At 38.1% G+C, this 23,342-nt stretch overlaps 1 protein-coding gene across 1 annotated transcript in view; it reads left to right on the top strand.

The window, feature by feature from the left end:
• LOC126925075 (homeobox protein Nkx-6.2-like) overlaps positions 1-20,464 on the top strand; it is a 45,965-nt gene extending 25,501 nt beyond the window's left edge. The window contains exon 4 of the mRNA XM_050740243.1: positions 20,262-20,464. Within this exon, the coding sequence (XP_050596200.1) occupies positions 20,262-20,459 (198 nt within the window). The 3' untranslated portion in view covers positions 20,460-20,464. The remainder of the gene's footprint in view (positions 1-20,261) is intronic.
• Positions 20,465-23,342: the final 2,878 nt, after the last annotated feature.

Below are 23,342 nucleotides of genomic sequence, written 5' to 3'. Positions count from 1 at the left end.
ACCCTATGAAGCACTCGCCGTAAGAGGAACGAAGAGAAACGCTGAGAGCTGCTGGGTGACGACAGCGTCACATCCCTCCCCTCCAATCCTCTTTTTTCACCCAGTGTCTCTCTTCTCTCTATCCATCTATTTCTCTCCATCTTTTCGACCCTCCATCCCCAGTTTCCTTCCCCACCCCCTTGAAAACCCTCTATTACCTATCTTCCATATCCAGGAAGAGGAGGAGGAGGAGGAGGAGGTGGGCTTCCAACCACCCTACATCTCCACCTCTTCTTCCACCATCCTCCAAGAGGGAGGTGGAAGCCTGCCACTTTTACTCCCGCCTCTGCACAGCTACATCTGTAGTACTCGTAGCTTCCAGTTCGAGGAAGAGAACTCTCTCCTGGCACACTCGAAGCCTCCTACATCGTGTCGCTCCTCTGGTTCGCCATCTTCGACCCTCTGGCTGCGTTTCCCTCTTCAGCCACCCCCTTCCGTGCTCTTTCCCTTTCTTTCTGTTCGCGTTTCTCCATCCAACCCTCCGCAGCTAGCCGGAGGTTTCTGTGTGTGTCGCGGCCTCGTCGATGTAGCGCTGTCATTGGCTCGTTCTACGCCGCCATATTTACATTTTTATTGAAAGCTACAAGTCTGCGTCGGTGAGTGATGGCCACGGGGATGAGCACGTTTTCCCTCCCGGCCTCCCCCATCCCACCCCTTGTCTCTCGCTGGATGATACTGAGAGGGTGGATTGCGGGTGGAGAAGGGTAAGAGCGGAGAGGGGGGCAAGGAGGGGGTGGAGACGGAGGGGTTAGCATTCAATTACCTCGGATTTCCTCGGCAAGAGGCGATTCACCTCCGCGTATATGCCATCTTCGGGGGCGAGATTGCCAACGGATCTACGGAGCACCGTTTCCCGAAATATTACGACAATATATACCCGAGCAACGGGACGAGTCGCTGATTCAGAGGCATCGATTCGTGCTGGATAGGCGGTGTTTCGATGTGTTTGGCTTGGTGGTTGTAGCGGTGGAAAGGTTGACGAGCTTTGGCGAGGGGATGTAGTTAGATTAGACGGAAGGATTTGAAGGGTGAAATTTAATGGTAGTTGCGTTGTTGTTTTATTATTTAAAGTCGCATCAACTGTCGCAAGTTATCAACGACTACTTTCTCGCTAAAACAGCGCATATGTGTATTCTCGATTTTTCTACAAGCTTTAATATCTACGTTGAAGCTGCTAGCAAGATGTTGGTCTTTAGCACAGCCATTGTGATCGTCGCGCGCAAAATTCCAGCACTCTAAGACGCTAGCTAGCACTCTGATACCTCAGTACCTACGAGCAGAGTAACAATGAGTTTGCGAACGATTGAACACGAGGGACGTGTTTCGAATTCGATAGTTACGCGTTCTTGCTGCAATTGTTGATTTTGGATAGGATTTTCACACGTCTGATCGCAATTGTTTGAAACCAAAAGTATATATATATATATATATAAATTGATATTCGAATTTCTTATTAAAAGGAAAGAAGTAGGATGGAGAGTGGCCAAAAAGAAATTACTACGCGTCTGGCGACTAAATGCAAGTTTCTTTGGTACAGAGCAAGACGAGTTTTAATATTCTGAGCGTTTCTCTGGCGTCTTGATAGACGAAAAAGAAAAAAAAAAATAAAAGGGGAAAGAAAGGGGCCGAGGCTGGAATAAGCAGCGGGGCAAAAGAAATTAAAAATAAGGAAACACGGGGATCGGGGCTTGAAACTAATGATCAAGGTATAATTAGCGAAAAGGGATGAAAAGGGGAAAGTTAGAAATTCTTGTAGAAAGAGGATCCTAATTCCCCCAATTATTTATTATTCCTACATAACTCGGTATACCAAGTATATGTATAAAATCTTTTCGAGTGATCAGAAATTTTATTAAACAACGTTTTAAGGTAAATTATTGAAACTTAAAATGAAAGATACGATTTTAAATTGTGAAATATTATCCCCCAAAAAAAAAGAAAAGAGAAGACAAAAAATAAAAGTGCAGGTAAATTATTAAAAGATCGGAGAGACGTCAAGATTTCATATTAGAATCATATACATTCTATTTCCTGTAACATGTATTTTAGTGGAGTCGTCTTTTACAAATGAAAAAGGAAGAGAATCGAACTTTTATCGCTAAGAAAATGAAGATGGTTCTTCCAGTTGATACACTAGCGAAACAGTGTTTCGTCGCGAACTTTTCTCGTTTGCCGCTGTGTTACGATCATGTGCCGCGTATTACATTCTTACTTCGTGCTTCCTTCGATGTCAGCTGTTAGATAACAGGAATATATTGTCCCCTGTTATTGTTAAACGTTCTGAACTCTCGCCTGATAGACGAACGAAATAAGAATTCAACGATTGTATTCCATTCTCAGAAATGAAATAACTGTATTTCATAGATATTTGATGATAAATTAATATTTTATAAAATTCAATCGATAATTTCTCATCGTCAATATTAAATAAATCAAGGATAAAATCGAAAATTGTTGTCAATAATAATATCCAAGAGATACCATCAAATTACACTTACAGACTTTTTTAATATTTAAACAATTCTTTAACGTTGTAAAAATGAAAAAAAAAAACTACAGAAGATTGCCATCGGAATATCTTAATTATTTATGATGACCATTAATAAATGATTTTAACATTTTCATTAGAAACCTCCTTAACATTTATATTACTGCTTTATCTTCGTTGATAATTGACGATAGGGCGTAGATTTAACGTATGGTATTAGATTGTCAAATTCAAACTTCGGAGAAACGATATTTTTTATATGCTTTTCGTGCACATAGTAGCCTAATTCAACGCGTCTAACGTGAATAGAGCACGATCGAGCGTTGAAGTCTCTGGAAGCCTAAAAATGATCTCGCCGAGTGGCGACCACGTTCATCGTTGACAAACGATCGTGACTAAACGCAGGGATCAAGCGAACTACATTTATAAACATTTGCGTTATTACGCTGGAAATTATTTGCTCGACATACGTTGACGCGGCGTTTCGCTCCGCTCGTCGCGTAATAAACTTATCTGCCTCGACGCGACGATATATCGATCATTACATTATTTACGAAAAGCTTTCAGTCGAATTAATATCATGCGTTTCGGATGAACGTGGATTTATGAAGTATATTCAGCAATGAAATTTACGGGATACGTTTGTTCGCTTGATCTGATTAAACAGAGGCTTGTCCTCCATTTCTTGTTTTGTCTTCACCTTTTATTTCGTTCCTCTCCTTTTGCCAATTTTTTTTTCTTTTGAATATTCTGATAATCTTAAATGATTCTATGGAAACGTAAAAATTAAATTCCCCGCGTTGTATTTCGCTATTAAACAAAGACTAGCTCTGTACTTACTGTCTTTCTTTTTATTATTCCATTTACTTTCTCCTTCTTCTCTTTTTAATTTATAAAACTTCTGAACGATTCGTGGAAATTTAAAAATTATACGTGCACTGTTTTTAATCTTCAAAAATATCGAACGACTCTACAGAGATTTAATAATTGGATTTTTATTACACTTTATTATAAGGTGTTTTGCCTTCGTATTTTGTTTCTCCTTCTTTCTCTTTATAACTTGCGAAAATCTTGAATGATTTTATGAAACAATGATGTCTAATTGTAAGTTAAAATACCGATAGAACGTAATAGATTAAACATCATAAATACGATGCTTCATCTAAGCTCGTCCGTCTTTTTGTATCAATAAATATTTCATTTCACGGTCTGAAGTTTTTCTAACTACATATTAATCCGACTACACTACTCGTCAGTTAACAGATTCGGCGAAAATATTTTATTTGATATCGTTCGAGGATCAAAGATCGCTCGTTAAACAAATACATCGTTTATACTATAGACGAACGAGCTTAAACGTTAAAGTTCTTATGGCTCACTTATGGATCGTCCTGTATACAAAATCGATATCCTACGTTCGTGGTTTTACATCCGAGATTTATCATTTTTTCAGTATCGGAAAAGGATTAGTACGGCATATAGGGATTCGCTAGTTCCGTTCAACGAAGATATATGTGTTCTGTCATTCCACATTTCCAGATTTATCACTTTTTCGTTTTCGAAACGTGTATCCCACCGATACGCGTTCTTTTTCCTCTTTCTTCTTTTACCTCTTTTTTTTTCGTGTCTGTTTTCTTGTTTGTTCTTTTTTTTCCTTTATTTTAACCAAATACACGTTAAATTTGCCACGCAACCACGTTTACATTCGTGTACAAAGGATTGATCGGAACAATATTGAAATTACTTATTTTATTTGTTGCATTTGAAATTGACCAACAAAAATGATTTCAGAAAATTGAATTTATTTCGCAAAAGACGATTAATTGAGCTTCTGTAACGCTGTATCATTAGGAAATTACACATTCGTGTATTTTACTTGTATCTTTTCAATTTTGTTTATCTGTTTATAATTGTTGTTTAGACTTCGTTTTATCTTATTTCATTTCATTTTTTTTTTTTAATATCATTTAAACCTTTGAGATGATTTATTATACATGTTGGTTGGTTTATTAAGGAGACAGGTGATAAAATTGTAATAATCAATTATATTAAAATCACTTTAAGTACAAGTACAGGAATAGTGTATACCGGTCGTAATCGTCGCCCGCTCAATGCTACTGCCCAACTCTATGCCCGCTATTCGACTGTATGACTCGTTATAATGACTATCCTAAAAAACACGTTGGTCTATTTATATCCACCGGTGTTATTATAAAAGGTTCGAATGTAACTCCAGTTGAGGATTACAAATAACGGGGATAATATTTTGTCCGGAGTTCGTTTACCTTTGAATCTAGCAAACCAAAATAACGTTGGCGCTCCAAGGCACAACAATATGAGTCTCTTCCGATTGACTCATGTACTGCTACACCTTATTTTACCAAATCTGGAATTAATAATGAAAATAGCAGGGGACCATAATGTCACAAGCAAGCGAAAGCAAAATTTAGCAACATTGGTTCAAACGTATCGTAGACTAAACGACCGTCTCATAAAGATTATCAATTCTTCTTGAATTAAACATATCAGTTACAATGGTTTGTATGTAATTTTTGAACATAAAAGTTCCAACCAAGAAAGATATTCTCCTCGCACGATCAAGTGCAAAAGTCGAGACTTGAAATTATAGGTTTAGATCTAAACAAAACCAAACGAATTCAAATCTCGAATGAAGTACCAAAATTCTGGTCCCAGTAGCTCGATTTAAACTAAAACAGCGAATCGCAATAATTGTTTCAAATAATTTAATTTAATCAACATCCTGGTCCCAGAAGCACAACCCAGCCTTAATATAATTACTATTCGCTATTTTAGGTTGGGTTGTGCTTCTGAAACCAAAATTTTGGCTAATTCTGAGAGAAAAGGATAGCCAGAGATTTTGGTATTTAATTTGAGATTTTAATTAGTTCGGTTTTGGGTGGATTTATACTTTTGAATTTCGATTGTTCGCGTAAGGAGAATGTTTTTCTTGATTAGAATTTTTATCTTCAAAGGATAGGTCACTCAGATAGGCCTAGATCCAGCGTTTCTCCATAAAACCCACTCAAAATCACCCGAAAACACTCATCCATCAGTCCTTCAATCTCGCTATACACGCATTTATATCAGGCTCGCCATACAATAAAGAAAAACTACTTCCGCGTGTCTACCCAGTGGAAATATCGCGAATTGCTCTGACGCCACCAGCAATCATCGCTTGACACTATACCGAAACGCAACGCACTGGTCTGCGACGTGAATCGAACGAGAACCAGCTATTAAGATTATTACGCGGGTCGTCGTTCAAATTGCCAACGATGTCCGACGCATGATTTAGTTAGCCGGCTCGGTGAAGCGAACAGTGAGCAAAGTGCAACGACCACCACCACCGAAAATGCTCGATGATGTACAGTGGCAGATGAAAATATCCCATCACTTAGAGAAAATTTTTGAAATTTTATTACGACCATTACAGGACAGGACTGTTGTGGCTATAATAAACAAATTTGAAGACCTATGATGCAAGAATTACAAAACGTTTATTGTAAATCGTGAAAAAATTAGCGAAAAATTAGTACACAAAATGAAAAGAATACCAAGGCGAGAATAATTCAATTATTTCTCAAATTTGAAAAAAGTGTTCCTCGTTCTATTCTAATACGTGATTCTTCTATTTATCATTTTTTCAAGTAGCCATCATATCAAGAAATACCACTGCGCGTCTTCTCATTCTACTCTATCCAATAGAACGATATAACACTTGCTAGTCGTATCATAATCGCTGAAACATCCTGTGCACGTACGAAAGCAAACCAAACACAGGACCAGTTAAACGATAAAAAGAGAAAGACCTAACCACTGCGCAAAGCTCAGTCTCCAGCACTAAACGAATGACCCCCGAGTGGCGCGCGTCCCCTATTAGAATCTAATATGGCAAAGTGAACGGCCAAGCGTTTGCGAGTTAAAGAGCGTGACACCCCAATGCTCGTAGGCGTATCAGCGCGTGTATCACGTTTAACAAGCTAGAGAGCTAAAGACGAGAGAGAGAGCGAGTCACACACACACTAAAACGAGACACTATACCACGATTATAGTAACAAGTTGAAGTCCACGTCCGATGGAGCGCACAGTAGTCGCACGAAACTCGCGGTGGTGGGGATGTGGTGGGGATAAAACGCGCAATGATCTCGGCGCGCATCGAAGTGGAGGGGATAGCGAGGCGCTGTAACCGGAGTGGAGGGGGGATGGGGATAAATAGCGCGCGCTCGAGGGTAGGACCGCGCGGAAGGAACGAGGGCTTAGATGGTGTTTACGCAGTGGTGGTGGTAGTAAAGTGGCGGCGGGCACCCCTGTGTCCCGATAGAAACGACAAGAGAGGACGGGCTGCTGGGTTGGTAGGCTGCAGCAGCACCACCGGGGGAGGGGTGGAGTTGTTTACGGCGGAGTAATCTGCTCGTCGACGGATACCAATATCGATGACGTCAATTAGTACGAGCGAAAGCCTCCTACCCGCTTTTCCTCCACCATGTATCATCATGGTGGTGTATGTATGTACGGCGCGGCATGGCACGGCGTGATAAATCACGGCAGCAGGCGGCGTTCCCTTCATTCACCTCCCACAGCTCGTACCCTCGAAATTGGCCCACATGTACTTGACTCCATAATGCTCGATTCCACGAGCTTGTGCCTTCTCGCTCTCTCCCTCTCTCTTTCCTGTTTCTATATATGCGTGTATATGGTCTCTTGTTCTACCATGTTCGTCGCCTTCGTCGATAAGAGGCTGAGACTTTATTTCGAGAATAGAACGGTCGACTTGCGGCATTAGTTTCTGGAAAGGTAGTTTCCTAGGGGTTCTTTTGTAGCTTGGCGGCGTTGTGATGGGGAAATTGGTCTTCCGGTTACGCTTCACATCACGTGTAATTGCTCGGGTGAAGAATATTTCTTTTCGTGCTGTTTTCGAATAACGTTTCGTCACGGTATGGTCAGGTGATCGTCCGGTGAGTGACCTCGGTTTATTTGGAAAAAGTTGGAGAAGTTTAAAACACAACACTGTACTTTAACGAATTCTTAATTAGCTGAAGGATAAACGTGTTTCTCGTCGATAAAGCTGCTCACAAATTTTTATGCAATATACCTTCCTTAGTATGTTATACAAAAATATATGTTTCTATTCTTAGTTACAATAATTACAATATTTAAAAATCTTGATCATTCTTCTTATATGTTATACCTACAAAACTAACCGGTATCTTCCCCTCTCCCTCCCATCAAAGAAGAAGGAAAACATCGAAAAGCTGTAAAAAAGAAGAATCGTATCACGTCTGAAAATTGAATCTCCAACATCAACGATTCTTTGGCTACACATCTCGTTGACGAATATCGAATACGAAACATGGATTCTTTTTTGAGACGATCTTTTCACGGTCATAAACGGCTGTGTTCAATTTTCCGCTAACGCCGCGTCAGTCGAAAGAAAAGAAAAAATAAAAAGAAGAGGAAGAAGAGAAAGAGTTTGGTTAGGATAAAGGGCGAGGCTAAAAATCCATGCTGATCAAAATCGGGCTTCTATGAAGGGGAGACGAGACTAATCCTGTAACGCCCTCGAGTGTTTCCTTGATCAAATTTGATGAATGTATCTGTATCACTGTACACACGTATTAATATTCCCCTACTCCCCATAATTCATTCGAGCTGCAGAGATCAGTGCTCCGCTTAGGAAACAAAGGAGGACACGGGATCGCAAATGTGATCAATAAGATTTTCACTGATCCGACTACTTCTGAACGAACCGGGGATTATTTAATTGACTTTCGGACCTTCTTCCCTTCCTTTGAGCACGGTAGGCGTCCGAGCGAATAGAAACAAGTAGAATATCATGTACAGGTCTTGTTAAATTGAGATTGTTCTGGTGAATGAAGATTAAGAAAAGTTTCTATCTTCTATTACAAATATGTATAAAAATTACAAATATGTACATATTTACATGTGAAGATTGCAGGAGAGAAATATGATAATTCCTATCTTCTGTTTCCTATAAGAAAGTTCCATAATGTATAACTAAACTGTTCTTTCATTTCGTTTTACGTAATTTAGGGATTAAATATGCGCTCTTCTTAGCTATCCATTCATGAATATTTAAAGAATATCGACTGTTATAGACTACGGATGTTTCTGCAATCTTTCCTCTTTACGAACATCTTTAGGAAAGTAATTAAGAAACTAACGTCCATATACGATATGGACACAAGTACTTTCTATGGTAGATAAGTATTCGAATACTACGTGAGCTACCGTACATGTACGTCTACCATACTGAAGAGAACAATAGCAGAAAGCCATTCGAATTTCATTCGTACTTCTTATACGATTAAGATACGTCTCGCTATATCAAAGTATCCACAGCAGTATCTTACTAACGATACTACAAATGTACTATCTATTTAAAAAGAGAATTGTACGTGTACAAACATCGCATTATGACTGCCTCGAATATCAAAACTAAAACTTAACATTTCAACACCATGTCACATTTTAATTTTAATGAAGAAAGGAATGCCTAAGGCAAGGAGAAGACCCGGGGCAGCAAAAAGGGCGGAAACCCAGTGAGAAACATCACTCACCGGCATTATCGATATTCATCGACGAAATCAAGACACGGTGCGAGCTTAAACTCGATTTCCGCTCGGTCATTTTTTGGCGAACATCGAAAAAGGAACAAAAGAGAACGACAAAGAGGGAGGGAGGGGGCCGTAAAGCTCGGCCGTTTCCCAGTTGCCGTCGGTCGCGAAATTTGATTCCGAAATAAAAATAGAATATTGGGGATAACGCGAATCGGTGAAGCCATTTGATCTTCGAGTGAGGCGGAATGGTCGGCCGGGGTGGGTTACGGGGACGGGCGAGGAAACATATCGATATGGGGAAGCGGTACGAGAACGGAATACAGAGGAGCGCATTATCGCCAAAAGCCAACTACCCTCTGCCATTCTCGCGGATCGCATTACTTATTATTTGAAGAAACATTCTGCTCCAAGCACTTTGTAATATTACGAGAAATTACTTTGGACCGATTGATCTCGACAGATTCCGATCCTCGCGAACTTTCGCGATCCTCAAAGTAATTTTGATCCGCTCTTTTAAACGAAGTGAAATTGATTCGTACGATTTGAAGCTTTCACGATGATCATTAGAATGTTATACAGCGGTGATCTTCAACAGTAGGACATATCATGTGCCGTGAAAAATTCTGTCATTTCTTTTCCACTTTGGCGTTACGCAAACGCTGAAACTACCTGTAACTGGAATTTACCAATTTGAGACAATCGGATCGTGTCTACGATTGTTTGTTCGTTTTCAATGCGTTCAAAAGCTGATGGATATTCATCGTCGACTTTGCTAGGTGTACGAAAAACATACCATGAGTGATTCGATGGTAAGAAGCTCTAATGACGGTCGCGAAAATGTGCATGACGATCGAACGAAGCGGCGGACCGTCTGTGACCAACGACGATTTGATGCACGCGGTCGAAGAAAAAGAACAGGCGATTCACAATTTCGTCAACTTTCCATTCATTCTCCGCGAATTTCACGGTCGTGTCTCCACGAAATTGTGTCACACGGTCTAGAATTTCGGAAGTTATACCGTCTGGAATTCCGGAAGTTATGCCGTTTGGAATTTCGAAAGTTATGGTCACGCTGGCTACAATTCTGAGCGACATCGTTCTATGAAGCGGGGATACAAAACCTAGTATTTCGTTATGACAAATATCACAATAACGATAAAAACGACGTAAAGGACTAGTTTAAGATATATACACTACGATAAATATCAAAGATTTTGGGAATAAATTCAACTTCTCTTCAACAGCTAATGGCAACTTCTGTTCTGGATGCGTCTCGTATAATACGAAGGAAATAACGGATTTGTAATAAGATACTTATTTAGAAAATGAAAACCGTGAAACACGTGCAATTTGCACTGAATATCAGCCAGTGTTCTAATACTTATAACCAACCAGTGTATTCGTGGTTCTATCGTGTTTCCAAAGTACCTTGGATTTTGTTGCCTGAAAGAAACTGGAACAGTTTCAGATCTCTCCTGAAGGAGTGAACTGGAAATCCGAAGAACCACAAATTTTATGTTCGAACGATTCTTAATTCTTTGTAATCCTACATCGATTTGAGGGCTCATTTTGTTATTTTATTGCTCATTTGTTTATTTTTATTTATTGGAAGGAATTTATTGCCAGAAATATCGAGGTGATTTTTCTTGTACTTCATTCCTACTTTCTTCTGAGTTTTTGTTTTAGAATCTTGATACAGAACATTGCGAGATATTTTTGCTTTCTGCACTATTGTATAATCGTATACCATATGAAACAATGATGAGCAAATGATGATGAGAATATACCACGTTGAAAAGATGAAAGCAAAGTTGTCATGCAATTAACTACGTCATAACAAGAAGCAGATGAAAGAATGGACTCACCAACAGTTGTCTTCGTTACTGGTAGTCGATCTTCAGTCGAAAGTGATGATCAGGCTGCAAATGTTTATGCATTTTTTAGAAAATTTCAAGCAACAGTTTTACACATATTACATATAATTAAGTGTATGTACAACATCCAAAGCAAATGTTAGTCACTATAGTATTTAACCTTCTATCTGCATAATGGATCGTTTTCCACCGATAATTGTAAGTAATGTTTTTCATTCATCCCATTTCTTTGTTCAAACTCTGTTTCTACTCTGTTTAAAAAAGTCAAGTTAAATATACAGTGGTAAAGACGTATTCTAGAAACTTGGAAGAATATTCAATAATTTTTAGAGATCTTCTAAAACGGAGAAACCTAACGGAAACTGCGTGGACTTAAACGACCCAGTATGCAGGCGACGTGAGTAAAAATAACGTTACAGACCTAAGGTCGATGGTTAATAGACGAAACAAATGTGCGATTTAAGTTTCGTTTCATCAGCTTCGTTCGTAAAAAATATCAAATTGCGCATAAAAATTCGCAGTCTGGCGATGATCGATCCACGATTCATCTCTCAGCAGGTTCATGACTTGGTTTTGCCGCGAATGCACGAACGGCCTTAAAAATTTATCGACGTGTCAATGAGACGGTACCATTTGAATGATAAGCGGGCTCAATGAGGTGGAAATTGTCCAGAGTGAATGTCACGCACGACTTTCCACGCATCATTAAGCATCCACCCTGACTGAATTTCGTTTTTCCATGCTTAACGCTAGCTTCCATCGGTGAAAGCCGCGAATTTCACTCGGCGCCCTTTCGAGACCATTTTGTTCCGAGCGTACAGGGTGTTTTAATCCTATTACGGTCTTTTGAAATTTTGTTTCAACCTTGCTCTTCAAAAATTTCAACGAATTTCAACGGAGTTCCAAAGAAATTTGCAATGTTCGAAGGAGAAAAGCTCGAATATAAAACTGAAATAAATGTCAAGTATCCGCAACGATTCTCTCGTATCATCTTTTAATTTGCGATATTTTTTAACGATACAGAAGAACGTCTGAGTTGAAAATGACACGCAGGGAACGTAGCAGTTTACTATTTTTAATTTGTCACTCATTACAAGTAAAAGGTTTCAAGATAAACATGTAATAGATACAAAGATTTTTCACATAAATCGTTATTCTAAACATGGAGGTATTATTATCGATTTTTATTATTTACCATCTTCTATGAACGAGAATCTCATTTTACTTTCAAATAAAAAAAAAAATGCCATCGACCGACGTAATTAATAAAGCAAATAGATAAATTAAAAAAGATCAACGACTGAAGTACTGTCATTGCTGCTATCGAACATCGTTATTAACAAACTAAATACGAGATCCTGTTGATACGGTATTTAGCAACAAATAAAAAATGAAATTGGATATTTGGGAGGATAACGAGGGTGATTTTGCGGACGTTATAGATCGGCAACGTATGATCGGCGTTTAGCCAGCCGTGGTCGACCGCATTCGATATATAAACACTCTCATTTGGTAATATATCTCATTAAGGCCTCATTGATCCACCGTGACGATAAATTTATCCGGCAGTTTAGAATGATATGCGAACCAATCTCTCGGTGTGGCGCACGCCGATAAAAAGCCGCACTGTAGTTGGTTTATTACGCTGGATTCGATTGCGACCGGATCAATTTATAGAAAAGTGAATCGAATGAAGAGCCGAGTCTCCATTGTTCCGCGATAATTGTTCATCGAGCGGAAAATCAGTTGAAAATTTTTATTCCTCCGTGAAAAATTTAAGGGCTGGAGAATGCACAAAGTGTATATAATATGCAAAAGTACGTAAACAAATCCGAAATTTAATATGATACTCTTTACATTATCAGTTATATCTAGTACGTAATACGATTGTGTACCTAAATTCCACTGTTTCAATTGCATCTACAAAAATATGAATTTGCATTGATAATTGAATTTACATAAAAATATAAATATCCGCAATCTAAAAGTAGTAAGGTCTAAGAACAATCTATGTAGTACAGATAAGTACATGTATTATACTCTTCAGCCCTGCTGAGTTCTTTGAGTGATTTTCCAACGAATTACATTTATCGTTGACAAAGTTCTCAATTTCGAGGAAAATGTAACAGAATTGATGATAATAAGCGGAATTTTCTATTTCAATTTTATATTAAACATTTTCTTAAGATATCAAAAAGATCTTTTTATTATGTTGGAACGAGAGTGAGATTGAGGGATGAACATTTCAAGAATACAAGTTTAGTATTAAAATTATGCTAATTATATGATTAACATGAACAACGTCAAGGTGTTATTCAAATTGTGTGGAAATTATAAATCTTTTACTAAATATCATTATTGGAAGATATTACTGATAAATAGATATTATATCAATAAATATTATTATTGGAGGAAAGCTATTATTCGAAGAACGTTTAGAATTATCGACAAATGGAATGGCAAGAGTGGACGCGGCAAAGTGGAATAACAGGAAAGAAGGGAACAAGGAAAAGTCGACGAGGGTGACATGTTGGAACCTCTGACAGGGTGGAAAATTCGAGCCGAAAAGGAAGTCGTGAAACGATCATGATTTTTTGTCATGGGAATGGAATGAATATAGAATATAACACGAATGGGAAAATCATATAGACACACGTTTTCACCAACTACGTCCTACTAATTGTAATTCGTGGGCTGACCGTGTGTTACACAGCTATTACTCTACATCGCTAAATCGCAATGCATTAAAACATTGTATTAAAAGCAAATCATCGTTTTAAAATGTTTGTTTCCATGCGAATCGAATCAATTATTTCAAAAGTATTAAATTTCGAATTAAAAAATGATCCAGTAGCACGTTGAAACGACGAAATCCTTGCGTAACGATCGAGGAACATAAGAGAAGAGGAACGAAAGACAATGATTCTGTGATGAAAACAAAAAATGTGCACTTTTATAACATTCCCAGCCTTGTTATCGGAATTTAATAAATTCGAATTGTACGTATAATTATAGATATAAATTATACGTACATATGTATATATATGCATATATAATTCATATGTACAATTATATGTACACGATTTAATTCATTTACCATTTCCATTTATATGTATGTATAATTATATATATATATAATTTATATGTACAATTAAGTGTACACAATTTAATTTCCACTTATATGTATGTATAATTGATATGTACAACTATATGTATACAATTTAATTCATTTACCCTTTCCACTTAACATCTCCTTTTAAAAATGCACCTATGCTCTAACTATGACAACTACGATGTAAAAAGCAAGCCCAAACGTTGCCAAAAGCATCTTGCATGCACATCAAACATAGTCGGCGAAAAATCTCGAGAAAGCCCACTCCCAATGAAATTGACCCTCCACCATGATCCAGCTTGTTCTACACTCTGGTAATCGGTTGGTAGCCGCGTGTCTATGCAAATTCTCCGGCTTCGAAATCGCGGCTATCAAGATGTGAGTCACGCCTGTAATCTTTCGCATAGTAAATTATCCGCCAATATCAACGAGATCAGATACTGGCCGGTATTATCTGTTACGATTGGAGGATGAGGGGAGGATCCGAGAGGGACAGAGAGACGCCGAGCAGAGGGTGCGACAGAGTCGCACGGACGACATTGTGGAAAGAGAAAATCAGGAGGAAAGGGAATAACGGGGAAAGAGAGAAAGGGAGAGAAGAAGAGAGAAAGAGATGGACAGTGGAACCCCGACGGTGTAAGGGCTTTGCGCAGTTATAAATGCGGTTTTGTATCTAGCTTTACAGGACAAAGTAATGGGCTTAGATAATCCTGATTTAATAAATCGAACAGTTGCGGAGGGAGCGTTTACAACGCGTGACTAACGCGTTCAAAAACAAGATGAATGACGCGCCACGTCGAAGTGCCGCCGCCTGCTCGCATTTACATTTCGCCACTGTATCTCCGAAGCGGGAGGACAAAAAAAAAATTGCCCGGAAAATGCGAATCCAAAATTGCGTGGGATTTGTCGAAATGGCTAGTCGCTGATTTCAATTCTCTTTCTCTATTTTTTTTTTTTTTTTTTTTTTTTTTGTTCTTTTTTGGGGCTGAATCTTAGGGTAAGTAGAGAGAATACGATGGTTTTCTGTTGATGGGGTAAATAAGTTTGGATTAGCTGAGAATATTCTGACAATTTAACCGAAAATATTTCTTATTTAATATACACGTTGAGGGAATATTTTATCCCATACAGCGTAATGATATTAATTTAGAGAAAGATAGTAAAACCTACGTATCTCGCGAGAATTATGAGAGTAAAACGTTTCGATTTATTGCTAGTGAAAATAGGCTGTTTCAAGAATTTGTTGATTCAAATATCCTTGCTTATTTATGTTATTTTCACAGACTTGATAATACGTTTTACATTATTCTGTTATTCGGACAGTTGTTGGCTGATCTTCTTTACATTAAGGTTTTAGATTTAAGTAAAAGAAATCTTTAGATAAGACGTACCATTTTTTAATCCCTTTAAGGATCCATTCCTTGCAAGAAGATATTTCCTTTAAATATCGTACATTTTTTTTTAATTTTCTTATTTCCTTCTTGTAAATGGAGATAATTGCTGTAATAACGTAACTGACTCTTCAACGCGTGATATGATATTTTGACGAACGTGGCCGTGTTCCACTGGCTGTTCTAACATTAACGTTCAATTTGAGGGCAATGTAAACTGCAGAGAGATTTTAATGGCTTATTATCGGTTACTTGCGTCACGTTTTGGCCCCATTACGGTCTATTAAATTAGAGGTAATTCCTGGTTAAACAGTACGCCGCCATAATGTTAGCCGAAAATCAATTCTTACACCCTGTTGGGACAATTTTCGCTCTGTATAAGAACAATTCATCAGCAACCCAAATTATTTCATAGTCATCGAACCTTTACATTTTTTAAAAATTTATAAACTACACGTACACGTATACTAACGTGGGAGATGATTGGGGTAAAAACAGAATATTTAAGAATATTTTACCCTTAGAAGAATATTATTAATATTATTATATTGTCATTATTAATAATAGTCTCTTATGGTAAATATATCTTTTATTTTATTTTTCTCATTTTAAAGAAATAAAGAGGATTGTACTAAGTTTTTTAATAAATCTTCCTAATATTTTTTCTCCTTATTTCTTAATTCTAATCTAAGGTTCTTAATCCTGTTGCATTAGTACTATTACTGTCATTCTATTGCTATTCTACTTTCTTATTCTATAACTCTATCTTGCGAAAGGAATAGAAAATACAAAAAGCATCAATTTCAGATATACGACATAAACAGTACAATTAAATAAGTAGATACAGTAAGTAAGTAGATACAATTAAATAAAAAGTACAATTATACTGTATAGAAACGTGAATTTTAAAAAACTGAATGAAAGTAAATTAAATTAGAATTCAATAAAATTCACCGCAGAAACCGACATCAAATTTCTAAGATTCCCTTTCCAACAAAAGTATCGTTCTCTGTTCGCAAACCAGAAATATCTATCCTTCGCGAACACTTACACAGAAATATCCGTTAATAAAGATATGTATACAGGGGGACGATGATAAAATTCAAAAAATCTGTTGCCGTACGATAAACTGGAATCTTCGAAACGGTGCAATGATCGAGCAAACGTGAAATGAAAATCGAGTTTCCGGATGGGAGATAGGATTTTCAATCGGAGCAGTTGGCAATGGCCAAAAGTCGGTTTCTTCGCGGGCTCGTAATAAAAATTTATCCTTTGCCATCCCGGTTCCCGCTTATCTTTTTTATTCCGCTCCCTTCGCTTTTATCGCTGGTGATAAAACGTTCGATCTATGGGCCGATCAACATATCGCGATCGGAAATCGCGCGGACGAATTATTAAGTAAGGACGCCTAGAAACATTTCTTATCGTCGAGCAAACTGTTTCATCGTTTCTTACTTGGTTATCATACAGGGTGAGTCGATGAAGATTACCAGCGAAAATAATTCGCTATCCATTGACTGCATGAAAAAATGTATGAAATCAAATTTTCTATATTCGAGACAACTCAACGGATGAATATATTCTGACTAACTGATGCCCAGCATTTTCCGAGCTATCAGCGTGACCTTGAGCTTTTTAAACAGCGCCACGTATCGTTTCCATCGTAGCCGTAAAAAATACGAATCCAACGACCTACGATAAACCCCTCAATCAACCTTGAATCTCAAAACGAAACGAAAATTTGTAGGAGGCTTGCTCCGTTCTTAGAACTCGTGCAGAAATTGCTGGGCGCGAGATGCAGCTACTCTTTGCAAATCTCCGTATACACGCGAACCAAAGCTCTGCCATTAGCTTAGCTCGAGCAAAGCTATGACCAAGGCGCACTGTGGACGAGCGACTATTGTCCACACGATCATACACGTCTGTACTCGTTGCTCTTAGCTGGAAAAACACACAAAGATGCGTGTACGATATAATCGTAGCGATATCGCGCGGACGACAGTGTCCGCATCGGACCCGAGTATTATCTGTGTGAACAGTAGCAAGCGAATTAAGAACGATCCACCTGTACGAAAAAAGCCTGTTCAGAGGTTGAAGGCGACTCAAGGTGGTCCCTTCGTACATCTATAAAGCTGGAAATACGCGGCAGGAGTCCCGTGTCCCCGCAACAATGTATTTAATTAACGTAACGGGCGCCAGGGGAGCGGCGGGACTCGAGCGTAGCGATTGCACCCACAAACCACCCTCTATCCATAGCGGCGAGCGCCGCGTGACCCCAACTAAACTCCACCCCCGTGGCGGCCCCTCTTTCCTCACCAATCCGCAGGCTTGTTCAATGGCCGCCAAGTCGAGAGCTTAAATTAAAGATATAAGCGTGGCGTCGCTTGGTTTGGTGGTGGTGGTGGTGTTGGTGGTGGTGGTAGTGGTGGTGATGGTGGTGTGCAACGCGCAGCCCTTGCCGTGTAGGCGGTAAACGAATTAAAAAGTAAACGGCCAGCCGTAAAAGTTAATAGCTGTTCGGATGAAAATTAAAACACTCGAGGAATTAAGATAACGGAGAGAAAGGAAGCCAGACAATCTGGGCGAGATTGACTGCAGCCCGAGAGCTGGAACCTGGCACGAGCGTAAAACGTCAATCCCTCTCTTTAAATAGGAACATCCCACTCGTAAGCGCACCTCTTTCTTTTTCTTCGAACCCTTCGCGAGGCTGCACGGTGCGACGTGCAGGATAGACAAAGATAGGAATAACCTTGTTAAAAATAACGTTGTTCGATTTTGATCTCATTACTCGATGATACCATCGGTATGGAAGTAATACAAATGTAAACGATAACTCGTGGGAAAATCGACAGAGGATTAATAGAAATCGTTTGTACATCAAAGTCTAATAGCTAGAAAATTACCAAGCTCGTTATTATACGTTCTTGTCTGTTAATTCCTGTTAAATAATAATTGTTACGCCGTAAATGTGGAGAATTTGAGCAAAGATACGTATAATTCTAATTTCCAATTTGAAAATTTCTTTCTTCCTTTCAACAACGATTTATTAAAAAAAGAAACGGTTCGAACCATCCTGCAAGTTTTTATTCCGTGTCAAAAAGGTATTGCATCGCATCGCTGTAGAATTTTGTCCTGCTAAAAACTGTTACCCTAAATGTTCTTCGTTTCTTTAACGAGATCCATTCGTAATCATCACTTGCTTGAGAAGTGGATTTCTGACCATATCTATCGCAAAAAAGGTTTTAAAAGTTACAGGAAAACTCTGTCATTCGTTAAACGCCAGCACAATGTCCGATGAAACGTAGGATAAGTGCTGTTATTAAGACGCTATTTATTTAAACGTCACCATGTGCGGTTAGACGAGAAAAGAAATATTCAAGATATTTCAACTGACCCAGAAACCAGAGGAGATGCTATCAAAGATTTGATAAGTGGACTTTTACCTACGACGGGCTTCCTGATATCGAGTTTTAGGGAAACTGCACATTACAAGCACTTTTTTATCTTTGTACCGAATAATCGTTCAAATGCCGCACTGTGGGATGGCTGGGTTGACTTGCAGGGAATGGAAGGTGTTGTTGCATGTTGATAGAAAGGAGGATTTTTAGAAAAGAGGAGTCTTGTGGGTTTCTCTGGGTTTTGAGCGATAGTAGATTCGCAGATGATTGTGCTTAACATTGTCGCAAAGGACGCAATTCTGAGGAACCTCAAATCCCTGAAGGAGGCAGCTGCAATGCTGGCGAAACGTCATGAAGAATTTCCTTCTGGACACGGTTTACGCGCGAAAGCCTCGAACAGTGTGACGATCCAGGCCGTGAGAACCTTAAGATGAAGCCTCTCAGTTGGTAGATGGCTGTTTTCAGAAGATGGATAGAGTTTGAAATCTTCAGTCTTTACAAACCTACATTTGATGATGGTGAGTGTTAGAGAATGTTGATGGATCGACATATTTTTTAATTGGAAACCTTTTAGTTCTTCTTCGATTTTTCTGGATTGTATCGATAGATCGTGGTTTTTTAGGAGGTTGATAAGGTTCAAAAGTATATCTTCCGAAGATATAAGGGCTGAAGAATATAGATGGAAAGTTGGATTCCTGGTTGATAGGTTTCTTTCTTAGTTTTCTGTGAGTCTTGACGAATAGTAGTGGTGAATAGTATTCGTAGATGGTAATCTTAGCCAGTTAGCTGTTTTCGTCGACTATACTCGTCACGCTTAAACAGTAGTTACAATTTGCTGTTTAAATTGGAATTTAATAATTGGAATAAATTAAGAAATAAAACAGTCGTTTCGTTACAACTTAATTCTGTGTTGTAACAGCCACGCATACTCTCAGTTTGACGAGTATACTCGTTGTCGTTTATATTTTGCCACACATCTTAGGTACACACTTTTCAAAGAGGTCGCATCAGCTAACTGGTTAACGAAACTGGTAGAAATTCTCTCTTGGTATTAGTATGTTTGCAAGATTATGTTTGGAAGTGAAAGATGTCAGAGAATGTTCGTGGAAAAGAGGATATTCAGGTCGAACGTGTGCGTTCCTTTAGACTAAGAGTTGGCTTCACAGAAGCAACGGTTTAATTACGAAAATCTGAATCTGCATAAACATATACTATCTACCTATATCATGGAAGAATTAGAAGTATTAAAAGAAATCAAAGTTCCAAATTTAATAATTATAGCACGCTGCTAATTAACTTAAAGAAGAAGAAGAAGAAAGACAGAAAAGTTTCCAACGAAAGGGTTCGTTTGTGATTCCAGGTATGGTTCCAGAACAGGAGGACAAAATGGCGGAAAAAGCACGCGGCTGAGATGGCGACGGCGAAGAGGAGGCAAGAAGAGGTCGAGGGCGTCGTCGCCGAGGGTGAGGATGGTTGCAGCGACGCGGAGGCTGAGGGAAACAGCGAGACTGCAGCGAAGAGACTGAGAAGGGAACTCGAGCAACAATACAGGCATTAAAACACGCGAATAAAGAAACGAAATAAAAGAACGAATCGAAGGACTAGATTCACTAGGTAGATTCGTAAAAGGATGTGAAAGAGTACGTGGCAAAGAGAATTTTAGAAAAGGAACATCAAGACACACCGATCGTTAAACATTCCCCTTTTCTTTATTTCTCATTTTTTCGCCGTTTCTTCACGTTGCCAAAAGAAGCTTTAAGGGAAGTTGACTTCACGAAACATCAGACGAAGATTTTCAACCGGTCCGATAATAATTCAAGCGTTAAAATGTTCTACCAATTGACCTAAAATAATTCAAAGAGTAAGTTGCTCCAAAAGATTATGGTTTCTTTCGGTTTAAAATTGTTAGAAAATTGCTATACTAAGAAACGTCCACGTGGTTGTTCTATGGAAAAGGAAAAAAGAAAATGCCTCGAAGCGTTCGTTTCAATGTGTTAAATAGAAGAGAAGAAAATTTGTTAAAATGTCGATATGAACGTAACGCCACCAAGACTGACGAGTTGAAGAGAAATGACTATCCATACGATGATCGAGGAACTTGTCAATTTGTGTGAAAAAGAAGATATTCGAAGGCTGACTTCATCTAACTTATAATATTGTGCCGTTAAAACGTGTTAACTTGTACAGAAGCGTTCGGGGAGGATGTATACGACTTTCTATATAGATATGAATTTATTATATAATTGATGTTATCAATTAATGTAATTATTATTAAAGAACCAAAGATCGACGCGTATTAGTTAGAAAGAATAATTCGACTAATTAATTTTTATACAAAAGGGAAGAATTGACGTAAATAGTTGAAAGGTAAATTCAACTAAATGCCTGGTGATTGTATTCGAGTAAGAAGGATCGATACGTCGAATTTTCGCAAGATAATGAGTTTTAGTGGCACAATTGGCGAGATTGCTATTTTCACAAATCCATTTATCTAAATGTTTTAAGTTGACGAACCGCTGAGAAATATAAACGCATTCCTCTTTCTTTCCGACGAATCTCACCGACGAGTTTTTAACGTTTATAGAGCTCTATCGTCGTTTGTATATATTTGTATCGAGATAAAATTATACTATAACGAAAGGACCGTACCGTCTGGACGTACGTTGCAAGAAATACACGCAAAATTATTATATCGAATGACAGTAATTTATACGTATGCGATTATTTGCAGGATCTTCAGATTAGAACAAATATTTTATGGATATCGAGGGGTAAATTTCATTTATGGCAATCGACAAGGAATTTTTAAGGCAAGAAAAAGAAGAAGTCTCTTTGTGGTGAGGCACAATCATGTTATCGACAAATCAAACTTTGTATGTTTATCGTGTAGATGGAAAATAAACACGGTTGTTGTTATATAGTTTAATTAGTCGAGAATTAGTAATAGATCTCGGCGGCTGAATCTAGTCATGTCTATGTTAAAAATGTCATTTCTACGATAACGATTGAGTTACAACGATTGTAGGAAATTTTAGCCAGGGTAATAGCGAATTCGCGATTTTCGAGAACAATAATGGACAGTTTGAAAATTGGAGAACTTGAAAAATCTGCACATACATATTGGAGCTCGAGAATTTGCAAAAGTTTCGAATCTCATGAAGCTCAGCGTTTGTAAATTTAGAAACTGAACAGTTGAAAGATTTAAGAATTCAAGAAATTCTACAAATTTAAGATACACGTTTAAGGATATAAAAGTTGGACATTTTAGGGATTACAAATTTGGGAATCTGAACGTTTAGAAATTTCAAATCAAAAGATTTCAGATATCTGGCTATAAGAATCTGTATATTTATAAATACGTACTCTACAAAATTATAAATTCTTGTATCATGATAAAAGCAATTTAAGCCACTTTTTCTGAATCTTGCCTTAAAATTAGAGCGTTTCCAGCTAAAGAGAAATTATGGTTCCACTAGGTCGATCAATCCTGCAAGTAATTAACTATAATAATAAAAGAAACGCCGGTAAGCTCGTATTCAGTTAAACAGCACGTGTATAGTAAATGTATGCTGAGTATCAGACAAGCCATTAAACACCACCACTATGAGTATAAATATATAAATATTCAAATAAATTAAACGCGAATGTGAAACGAACGAGAATAAAGATTCAAAGGGAAAAAAATATGCGTAAGAGGTAAATGAATCGAACGATTCCCCTTAAGAATTCTCTATTTACGTCCCAGTGAACTATGCCAATGAACGAATAAGCGAATTCAAATGAATTTTGTATATTCTGTAGATACGATAAACGTGAATGTGATATTTAACGTATTTAATAAGAATCTGACGTATAGATATACATATGGGACGACTTTTGGGCGCATAGCTGATATTTTTAAACGTATTTGAGTCATTTTATAAATTAGCAAAATTCCATTAATAGTAGAAATCATATAACAACTGTCTTCTATCTTCTTTTTCTCGTTTGTTACAAGTCGAAAGAATAGAAACCATAGGATTGCCAGATCACGTAGAGACTCCTCTGCTTCTAAAGAACAGACAAAAATTAGTAAGATTCGAAATCTGTAGGTTCGAAAATCCACGGATCTCCTGATCTGAATATTTTCGAGTTTACAAATTTCAGGATTTGAAAATCTAGAAGTTTGAATCCATCGGATTGAGAATTCTCTTAAGAATTCCATAATTTGGTATTACAAAAACTGTAGACATCCTGATCGCCCGTTATATCCGTACTCGAAATGATCAAACTACTAGAAAAAATTCATGCGATCGCCCGAAACTCGTCCAACGAGTAAATAGGTGTTCCCCAATTAAACTCGAAGGAGGCAAAAAGCGAAAAAAAAATAGGATCGTAGACGTACACGTATACATAATGTGTAATCGCAGGAAGCGTGCGACTAAAGGCAAAGTATTGGTTA

The sequence above is a fragment of the Bombus affinis genome, chromosome 15 (assembly GCF_024516045.1).
Source record: "Bombus affinis isolate iyBomAffi1 chromosome 15, iyBomAffi1.2, whole genome shotgun sequence".
In the NCBI taxonomy this organism is placed as follows: Eukaryota; Metazoa; Arthropoda; class Insecta; order Hymenoptera; family Apidae; genus Bombus; species Bombus affinis.
Note: the sequence above shows the minus strand (reverse complement) of the source record. Positions and strands in the feature narration are given on the sequence as shown.